Source organism: Eschscholzia californica, unplaced genomic scaffold, assembly GCF_041429995.1.
Source record: "Eschscholzia californica isolate CP2 unplaced genomic scaffold, dmEscCali1.0.p SCAF_3, whole genome shotgun sequence".
NCBI classification, from domain to species: Eukaryota; Viridiplantae; Streptophyta; class Magnoliopsida; order Ranunculales; family Papaveraceae; genus Eschscholzia; species Eschscholzia californica.
The window spans coordinates 49,436,193-49,447,725 of NW_028238420.1; the positions used below are offsets into that span (position 1 = coordinate 49,436,193).

General features: G+C 36.6%; 1 protein-coding gene across 1 annotated transcript; it reads right to left on the bottom strand.

Annotated features, from left to right (window-relative positions):
* Window positions 1-631: 631 nt before the first annotated feature.
* On the bottom strand, window positions 632-3,609 carry LOC147551283 (putative disease resistance protein RGA3). The gene has a single exon (XM_086672566.1). It carries the CDS (start codon window positions 3,530-3,532, stop codon window positions 950-952), a length of 2,583 nt encoding a protein of 860 aa, XP_086528692.1. The 5' UTR covers window positions 3,533-3,609; the 3' UTR covers window positions 632-949.
* Between the last annotated feature and the right edge of the window lie 7,924 nt (window positions 3,610-11,533).

Sequence of the window (11,533 nt, forward strand, 5' to 3'; positions counted from 1 at the left end):
GTGTGCAATCTTGTACCAATCGGTTCCCTTGTCCCTGTCACATCGTCTGTGTAGATCTGGATGACAATTTTCGATTTCTAGATTTTTTTTTTTTTTTGATGAGAGAATTTTCGATTTCTAGATTAATGAGAGATGTGAGTGGTTCGGAGGGTAAATATTTCAGATTATGGCAATCTTTAATATGTAAGGTATCAAGTGTTGTGAGGTTGGCTATCCACCCCGGCAAAGATGTCACCTTAGGTAATCTTAAAAGATACAGATAACGAAGAAGAGGGAGGTTCTCATCTGTTGAAAACTCAAATTCCGGACAACCTGCAAAAAATAAAACATAACAAGTGATCTTCTTAGTTATCAGATTTTCTTTGATTTCATGCAACGAAAACTGGAAATCTAAAACGAGACAAAGAAAATAAATGATCACTTACTATGGATGGTCAATTCTGTTAGTGAAGTGAGATTATTATAAAGCTCCTTAGTGAGATTCTTTAGCTTATCACAATAAATTATCTCAAGACTTGTAAGATTTTGCAGTGTCATCATCATTGTCGTCCCTGATACCCCAAAGGATATTAAATCATAAACTTCAGCAATCTGAAGTTTAGAAAGTTGAACGGGGGAACTTTCTAGACAGCTGACCAAAAACGATTCTACGCAATTCCTCAACTTTAAAACTCTTAAAGATAGCTGCAACAGGGGAATTTTTCTTAACTTGGTACACTTAGAGATGGTTAACTTTGTAAGGTGGGGGAATGAAGTTTGTCTATCTTCTTTTATTCCGTTTTCCACTTCTGATGACGGTGACGACCATTCCTCCAAACTAGGCATCTCAGATATTGATAATACTTCAAGTGATGGAAAGAAGACGAAACCTGATTGACCAACATGATTTCCATGATAAAACTCATCCCTGATGTATCTCACCGAATCCATTTTACATAATTTAAGAATTTTAAGTACCGGTTGTAGCCCAAGCGGCAGTAGAATTACAGAGGCATGATAAATCACTTGGAAACATGGCACCTCCATACCCATTTATAGAAAGGTCACTCAAATTAGGTAGATGTTTGAGGCTTTCCGCAACAATTTCCAGCACCTCTTCTTGTTGTTCGCTGGTGCTGTAACTATTTCCTTGCTCGAGACTAATTGGCGGTGACCACTCTAAATGTACGACACGCAAATTGTGCTTTCCGATTAAGTTGGCTTTTTTAGCGTCAACTACGTTTCTCACATTGTTCATTGCTTTTATCGTTAATTCTCCTTTCAGGTTGTTCAGTCCTTCTAATTGCTCAATAGTAGAACCACTCTCTGCACCTACAATGAAGAAGCTTAATGTTTGGAGATTAACCAATTCTCCCATTCCGTTTGGCATTCGGGTTAATGCATCACAACCATCGATGCATAGGTGTCTGAGGCTTCTCAGTTTCGATAGGTCGTTAGGTAACATTTGGAGCTTTTGACAGTCAGTTAGGTTCAATGTTTGGAGATTAACCAATTTTCCCATACCGTTTGGCATTAGGGTTAATGCAAAACAACGTTCAATGAATAGGTGTCTGAGGCTACTCAATTTCGATAGGTCTTTAGGTAACATTTGGAGCTTAATACAGTGGGTTAGGTCCAACGTCTGCAGATTTCTTAGTTGACAAAATGATTTATTGGGTAATGAAGTTATACCAGTGTAGGAGAGATTGAGGTACCTCAAGTGCTTCAAATTGCTTATTTGGTCAAGCTTTGCATTTACCTTTCTTAAATTTAATGTCCGCAAATTTCTAAGATTTTTGAAGTTTAGTTGAAGATGAGTTCCATGGCTGAACTGTTCACATAGAAGAGTGCGCAAATTTGGTTTTGATCTTTCCACGAAAAGCACAAGATTGCTCCGCAGTGAACTTGAGAACGACGAAACAAAAGACACATGCCTTAATCTTCTATTACCAGTATTATTTCTTGTTTTGTCATTCCCAATAATCACAGAGCATTCTTCCCTCATTATAGAACATGCAAGGTCATGCATTAAGTCATGCATTTTACATGATATCACATTGCCAGATATATCGTTATAGGTGTCTTGAAAGAAGGACCTCCAACATAAATCGTTAAAAATCTCAATTCCCACATCTTCCAACTCTAAGTGACTACCTTTGAATGGAACAAAACCGTTTGCCATCCACAAATAAATCAATTCTTGTCGGTCGAATATGTAATCTTTTGGAAAGACGGAGCAATAAGCAAAACACGACCTCAAATGTGAGGGTAAATGATTGTAGCTCAACCTCAAAATTGACAAGATAGTGTCTTCATTTTCTAATTGAAGTTCCCAAATTTCATTGTCTCTAACAAACAACCACTCTTTCTCTTCTCTTTTAAAGCGAAGTAGTGCTCCTAATGTTTTCGCAGCCAAGGGTATACCTCCACACTTAAGCGCAATCTCCTTGCCAATAGCTTCCAATTTCGGATAAACTTCTATTTCGTTCTTTCCCGTGTCGAAAGCACGATGCTTGAACAATGAAAAACAATCCTCATGGGATAAACCTTTTGGGCGACACACTGGAAGCGTAGACATTATCGATGCCACTTTTTCAAGTCTGGTGGTCACAATAATTGAACTACCTTTGCTTCCACATCTGAATGAGGATTTCAAAACATCCCACTTGTTCATATCATCATTCCATACATCATCTAAGACCACTAAGAATCTCTGCCCATTAAGTTTCTCGTGAAGGCGACGTTGCAAAGATTCTAAGTTTTCGAGATCATTTGCAACTCCTAACGATTCTATAGTATCTCTGAGCAGGAATTTCGGGTCGAAGTCGTCAGAGACACAAACCCAACATCTAAGCGGAAAATGATCGACAACCCTCTCATCATGGTACACCATTTTAGCAAGAGTAGTCTTCCCAAGACCACCCATTCCATGTATGACACATACGGAAGCGTCTCCTCCTCGACTATGATTTCCATCCTCCTCAACCCCTAAATTTTTTATCAATAGGTTCACCATGTAATCTTTATCATCTTCCCTTCCATAGACTTCTTTCTCGGCTATAACGGAGCTAGTTTCTAGGTGCTGAGTCCATCTCGGTTCAACTTTATTTCTCACTTCCAAATGGAAATCCAACCTTTCTCTGGCAATCTCATCGAACTTTCTCTGAACTTTTCTCATTCTTTCTGCAATTGCCCGACGAGAATAAAATTGTTTGAAATTGATACAAGATGAGAGATGTAATACCTTAACCTTGTCGGAAGTCTGGGTCTCCATTGTTTGAATGGTTAAAGCTTCAGTAGCTAACTCATCCAAGATGTCCTCGGCATCATAAGCTGCATCCTTGAGTTTATTCAACCAATTCTGAAGGGGTTTGTTTTTAAGTTGTTTTAACTCGGCGTCTTCAATGACATCTTTAATGGTGGATAGTGTGCTGGAAAATTTCTCCAACTTTTGTTTGAAACCAGAAAGCAGAGCAAATTCAGATTGGATAAGAGAACCGAGATTACCAAGAACAGTTTCAACTAAAGGAGAGACTAAAACTTGAAGAGCCATTGAAGCAGCCGTCTCTTTGTCTGGTGGTAGGGAGATAGATCTATAGCAGGACTTTACAAAGTGATATCTCTCTCATTGAGGTAGAAAACTGAGGCTGATCAAGATAAGTGGACTTTTCATTAATGTAAATAGTTGGGGTCGGGGGAGGAAACAATTCTATTATGCCAAATGATAGGCTTATGCCTTGATCTCTTAATTAAGAGAGAGTAAGCTGAGTTAGGTAAGGTTAACTCAGTGGAGAGGACTTGCACATTTTTATTATTGGCAACTAGGTCACCCTATTGGTATTTATGGCTAATCTCACATGCCCCCTCACTTTGTGAGGTTTTTCTGGGCTAAGCACTTTTTTTTCGGGTAACAGTACACATACATCTTCTAGGCCTATTACGTGTAGGTTTAGTTCTTAACATATTAGTCATGTAGGTTTAGTTCTTAACATATTAGTCATCTTCTATATTTATCCGTCTTCTTTGTCACCACCAACATATCACCGTCATAAAGCGAATAAAAATGTCCCATTATCAACTATAAAACAATAGATAGGCAAACTCTATGTACAAATTTCAACAAAAAAAAAACTCTATGTACAAAGGATGAGGCTTAAGCAGTTCTAGTCATCAAGAAACAGAAAGCTAATTCCTTTCCAAAAAAAATATCTGTAATTTGGGAAATTCTATGTACAAAGGATTTTTGACAAAACCCTTGACTGGATGAGTCATACGGGTAAAAGAACGGTTCAGATTAAAGTCAAATTTTAGAAAAACTTTGTCTTTTAGTAAAAGTGAGTCATTAAGTCAAAGATTTTGTTATTGTAGCACACCCCAAATGATTTATGTGAGTACGTGACTGTCGGCATTCTTTGAGTGATGGATCAGAATCCAGCATAATGTTTTTATCATCGTCATCAACTCAAACCCCATCATTGGTCATTGCTTCAGTTTTCTCCGATCACTCTTCATCGTATAACTGCTCTATTTAATTTTTGAAAAGCTCCTATAAGCATAGGTAAAACCAAAATAGGTAAAACCAAAATAGGTAAAACCAAAACCGAATCAACCTCAAATGCCCAAGAAAAGAGTGCATACCAACTAAAATTTAAGCAAGCAAAACAAAATGTAGTAACTGCAGACAGATGATAGTTGTGCTTCTATTTCAACTAAACTTCAAATTCACCAACAAAACTTCCCTCACTTACTCCAACAAGACCCTAATTTCAAAATTCACCAACTAAACCAAATCCAAGCCTAACTCTTTCACAAATTTCTTCACCAAGACAATATTATCATCACTAAACTAATCCCATGTGCCAAAATTCTGAAAAACATCAGTCACCTCTAACTCACGAGAAACTCACCAACCAAGTCTGTTTACGTGGGATTACTGATGCGCCTAAAAGACAAATCCAGAAGGAAGTCATTGCCACAAGAAACGTCAAAATCTTAGTAATATGCCTCATCGAACCTTCGAGTAGGATGTGGATTCCTAACTAGTTCCAACACAAACAATAAACTCCAGTTCAAAGTAATGGTTATGAAGGAAACTATATCCTTTTCCACAAATGAGAAAAACATTAACACAACTTTCTCCACTCAAACTATCCAAATACAATACAAATTAGTGCGTTTGCTATAAATTTTTATAGTCGTAATTCAAAGGGAACCCGAATCAAATACGAATTTGGTTAATCGGAATACGAAGCCTCTGAATCAAATAGACCCAAAATCACAACCCGAATCAACAATTCAAACAAAACACACAAAAACAAACATTCTCAAATCTGACTCTGAGACAATTCCGACCTAACTACTTAAAGAAAAAAAAACGAACACTATTCAAAATCAAACAAAAAACTGCAATCCAGATAATGGACTTAATTTAAGTAATAATCTAAACCTCATTTCAATACGGAGATCAGAAAAGCAGCTGCCTTTCAGCTACATTCTGATCGAAATCCTTAACAAGGTTAGGTTTTCCGAAAAATATGAATTGAACAGTTCAACGAGCAAAAGAATGCCCTAAAAAATTCATATGATTGACGCTATACAAATAATTCTGAGAGATTAAGAGCCATCAGAGGGGAAGAAAAACCTAAAGATTTATCTCATTGCGTCATTGTAAATACAATGAACAACTCAAAGCCCTTGCGCAATATCCCAACATCATATGGCTAGTTTCTCTACAAATACACAAAAAGTGATTTAAATATGATCGAGAAATAGTTTAGTTGCCGAGCAAAGAAACCCTAAGTGTTATCAATCGAGCGAAGATTCAATGATTTTACCTCTTTTAAGATGGTTGATTGTGAAGTGGGTTTGCGAGAAATCAATATCCCATCAGTCTAGAGAATGAAATTAGGGTTTCGAGTCTCGCTGGGTAGAATGGTAGATAACCTTTCCGTCACATATCGTAGTATTATAAATGCGCCGTTGACACATATGAGAAATGACTAAAGGTGTCCCCGAACATAACCAAAAGGGTGCCTCTATACACAGCTCACATTTTAACTATGACGTTTCGCTTGAGTCATTGACGCCCGTCAATCCAATGTCCACTACGAGACAGTAAGCATGTTGTCAGACTGGTTTCACTATGAGGTTCGGCTAAGACTAAGAGCATCTCCAATGTAACACTCAAGAAAAATTCAATTAATCTAATGTGTCAAGTATGAATTGAGTTTCTCTTTCCTAGGTAGCACAATTAAGATACTCAATTCAAAATACTTCTCGAATGCAACACTCAAAAAACCTCAACATTTACTTTAGATTTACTCTTGTTTTTTATTTTAATATATAAAATGATGATGTGGACCAATTGAGACACAACAATAAATGTTGAGATACTTAAAAGAAAACTCAACAATTGAGTTTTCTTTTAAGTATCTCAACATTTATTGTTGACACATCATGTTGAGTTTCTAGTTGAGTGTTGCATTGGAGAGTGTTTTTTGTTAAGAATGCAAATAATTTTATGTGTCAAATTGAGTTTTACAAGTTGAGTGTTGCATTGGAGATGCTATTAGGTTTTGGGTCTGTCCAATCTTTACAGTTTCGAACTGTGTAGTCTGAAACCATTCAGAGTCTTTACATTTGATAAACTTCATTAACACTTACAAAGTATTGTACGTCATCACGGTCGTGTTTGAGGGTGTACGGACAGGGTGCCCGTACAGGGACCCCACCTATAAGAGGCCTGTTTTCGATAATGTCTTAACAGTTAAGTATATAAAGACAAGGATACATACCTAAACATATGAAATCTCTTAGCCGAGATGATAAGGTACGTTTCATCCCATCTATGTGGTATATTATTGCAGAATTTATAACAAATATTAAAAAAAATGCTGAAAAAAAAATAGAAGAGAAAGATGCTAATTTGATAAGGGAAAAAATAACATTGGGCCTTAAGCAATTGTAGCCCAAGTCATGTTTCTATAAACCATAAAACTGAAAAAAGAATTTGGATATTCTCTCCGAGACTTAAACCTACAACCCTTGTGGTGTTAGGCCACTATTACACTAGCTAAGCTAATCTCATTACATGTTTTAAATAGGATTTTAATCTATAAGTATATATCGCTTTAAATTTTTCGGGAAAGGGGTCCTAGGGAGAGGAGGGCCCGGTGCGACCGCACCCCATCCCCCGCGCCCCTGAGTACTAAATGCATGGAAAACAAATTATTAGCTCATCACATTTCTTAATGTTTTAAAAATCATTCAAAATCCCCATGTACGATGACGCCTTATCAATTATCGCTATTGTCTCATTTTCTAACACCTGAGCATTACTTAGTTTTGTTTCCAACAATAGTTCCACGAGGTCACGTAAAGACATTAACTCTTGCTATGTTTGAGTCTATTGTCCAATATGATATCGTTATCATGACATCCAACCCTTAACATTCATCGAAATTATCCTTACCATACCAGACCAAGCGACAAGTACAACATAATGTTCATAGCGATGTTTCCAAGAGCCAGTCCAAAAAAGCACTGACACTAAGCTTGAGTACACACTTCTTTTTTTATATGGGTTCAAGAATCATTAAATTACATGATAGATGGCATGGATACATCGGGAATCTAGCTTGGGACTTCTGGTATGGGGATTGAATGTCAGTGGACGTTTGGAAACATTTATTTTTTTTTGTTGAAGGGTAATATATTAAGATAAAGAGTCTATTACAACAAACAAAGTAGAAAAACAAAATTACAATAAGTAAAGTAGAAATACAAAATAGCAGAACTGAGGAATTGCATAAGATAACGTCGATTTTTCGAGCATTCTTCATTTTGTAGCTTGCAAATCTGGTAGCTCCTCTTAGGAATGATATGCAATTTGATCTTAAGAGTCCTTCTGGTTGGTTGAGAGATGAAACTTCTATCTAACTTCCTGTAACATTGAAGATGGATTAAACATACATTCATAGTTTCAAGAAGAAACGAGGATGTCTGCAAGATGGAACCATTAGATGGTTCCGAGTTATCCCGCCAGTATTCTCCATATAAAGAGACCATATCAACTCGAGTTCTACATTGTAGAAACACTAGATACTTGGAAAATGGGATCGCCGACATAGCCGGAGTATAAATACCCAGCTACTCCGACAAATGATCGCAAATGAATTGCGACAAGGGGTGGAAGTGAAAATGTTACGGAACTTTGATAAAGAGTTAAGTCTATTAGATAACCAAATACAAAGGTGGTCATCAAAAAGTGAGATGGAAGATAAGAAACAAAAACAACACGGCAGAGGTGGAGATTGATGTTCGAAATATTGTGTCGTCCAGGGTCGAAGGGAAAGTTGAGATGAATGCTTTTTATTTCTGTTTTGGTTGAGAAACAGAAGTGCCCAACAATTGTACGAATAATGTACCTAAACTGTATAGGGTTAAAGACGGGTGAAACTAGGATGGCTAGCCGTTCAACATGATCGTCAGTGTGTCGACTACAAGGTAACACTATGTAACTAGCAAAATTACTATGATTGAGGTGGGCGTAAAGGTTCAACCTGACTTGAAGACAGATGGAATCGAAATCAGATAGTAGATTTTTCTCGAAAGTGATGAATACCATAAAGTTTGAGGTGTGCTTTGTTAGGATTAAAAAGAAGGTTGAATCTAGGGCTTGGAAACATACTTGTAACCCCAATTATGGGCTCTATTTAACTACTATCATTAGGTGGCCTAAGTGTACTCGTCAATAAACTCTCGCAAACCCCACCAAAATACATCACATTCTAAAATATTACCATCACACTTATAGTGGAAGCTCCAAACACTCCAGACTCCTCCAAACAACGTACAATTATTACTTAAGAGTCACAACAAGAGCAACCCTCAGCCAAAATGACCAAAGTAGTCGCTTTGGGCACTAAACTTAGAAAGGGACCAAATGTTTTAGCAGTAGATGATTATGTATAAGAACGAGTCTACTTTTAAACATCAATAGAGTTCAAGCACAATGGTTTAGAGTTTTTTTTTCTTATGAGAAATGGTTTAGGGTTTTTTTTTTTTTTGAAACCAAGTGAAACCATATTTCATTCATAATTGATTCGACCACAAGTTACATGGATGATAATTTTTATTTCTTTGAGAACTACATGAGAGTTACATACGATAAGTTCATAGAACTTTCGAATGTAAAGTGCCTCATGAAGGAAAAGAAATTGACCAGACACAGATTGAAAAACAAAAGACCCTAAAGGCCGACAAAAGATCCTGAAGATCGAAATGAAAAGACCCTAAAGGTCGACAAAATACATAGAACTGAAACTAAAATTGCTCCAACCGAGAGAACTACCGCCGACGATGAATGTAAATCGCAAGGCCAACCACCACCATCACTGCCGAACAAGTCTTTGAGTCCTTCTGTTTAGGCTTGTTACTTGATAGATCCAAAGATTCAAGAAGCTTCAATAAACCAAATGTTGTTGTATCAATTCCTGTTGAAACCCTAGAAATCCCACATCTCTCTTCTTTTCTGCCTCTCTCACTCCATCAATATGTTACTAAATCTTTCAAATCCTTTAAAAAATTGAAAGAATCGATCAGCTCGCTTTGGGCCACCAAATTTTGGGGGCCACATTTGCAGATGCGCCTGTAGAATTTTCTAGCAGTCACGTTTTTGAACTTAAGCCCAGTAGAAACTGAAATAAGAGGCCCGTATTCAAGAGGAGCTGGTTTCAACAAATGGGCCCACCAAAAGTTTGAACTTTTCAACCAAATGACCATTCCACACATGTCTGTTTTTACTCCTACTTCATCTCTCTAGATTCCATGTCTCTTTGTATCTCTTAGCCACTCTCTGTCACTCTCTGTCACGGTCTAACCTCATCCCCACTTCTCTCCACAATTATACATGGCCAGCGTTTTGGGGAAAGCTAAATAGTTTCTGGGGTGTGAAATTTTAAAGGGAATATGCACAATTTTAAAAAATTTCCGGAGAAAAATATTTTATGGAGAATATTTTTACCTCTCTCTCTCCCTACCTCACCTCTCTCTCTCTCACCTCTCTCTCTCTCTCCCCACCACTCTCTCTGTCTTCTCCGATCAGGTCGTCGGCCGGAACATTTTCCGGCCGGCGACCTGGAAAGATAAAAAAAATCACCCTCTCTCTCTAGAAACTCCGGCGAAGGGGTAAAAAACCGGCGACCTGGTCGGAGAAGACAGAGAGAGTGGTGGGGAGAGAGAGAGGTAAAAAAGAAAAACATTTTTATTGCAAATTTATAATATAAGTTAATATTATATTTTAAAGTGGATACATAATTTTTTTTTTTTATCATTTAGCAAAGATGTAACTTTTATTTTTACTTTATTGCGTTGTTTTTGTTACGTTCAAGTTATTCCTGATTGATTTTCGTTTGTTGTTAAAACAAAATTAATTTAAATTTCATCTTTTTGGGTGGTTTCTATTATTTATTTATTTTTGTTATGTTCAAGTTATTCCTCATTAGAATTTTTAATGAACTATGGTATTTTTAACTATTCTAAATGCTAAAACTCATTTATAACAACTCGAACTCTTCTCATAACAGGAGGTTTAGAATATGGTGGCTGATAGCATAAAACAACTTGATTTTATACATAATGTATTTGTCTTTTAAATTAGACAAATGTTGTGAAAAATAAAGGAGAGAGGAGGGAAGAAGAAAGACAATGGAAGCATATTAACAAAGAGATAAGGGACAAGAAGAACTAGAATTGCATTCATATGTTTGTAGATGATTTCTCTACTTTGATATATTGGTATATTAGGTACATTGGTACACTAGTTTGGTCCATCTTATTCACTAACAAGAAAGCTCTTTATATAGGCCTCTTGATGAGTTACAAAACTAATACAAGAGTTACATATAATCAATGGTGCTTGAATACAAATAATGGTGGAGAACTTATGGTGGTGGGAGTTACCAAAGTGTGGTGGTCATCCACCATAAATCAAAGATTTATAACACTCCCCCTGGATGTCCACCACATCAGATATTGCCTCATTAAAACCTTACTAGGAAAATCCAATGGGACAAAACCATAGTGAAGGAAAAAGAGTACAAATTCTTTGTTCATGTACATATTTTATGTACACGTAATCTGCCTCATTAAAACCTTGTTAAGAAAAACCCCGTGGGAAAAAAAATCTTAACGAAGGAAAAAGAGTACAGTGTGAAATATAGTATGCAGTGTTTTCATAAACTTACTCCCCCTCATGAAGGTTTAGGGCATTGTTCAACTTTGTACTGTCGGCTTCCTCTTGGTATATACACAAATATACAATAAGTAGCATTTGACATTTCAAGTTGCATCCTTATAATGCTTTAAAGTATATGTATACTTTAGATTGAAGCTTGTTAAATCCTTCAGGGATTCCAATTGAACTCACTTTCTAGTGATTCATATTTGTCATATACATCGATAAGATAATTACAATATTTTGTGAAATCAATGTACTAATCACATTTAAATATGCGTTATAAATTTCATGCACAATCCACCTCACACACATAAT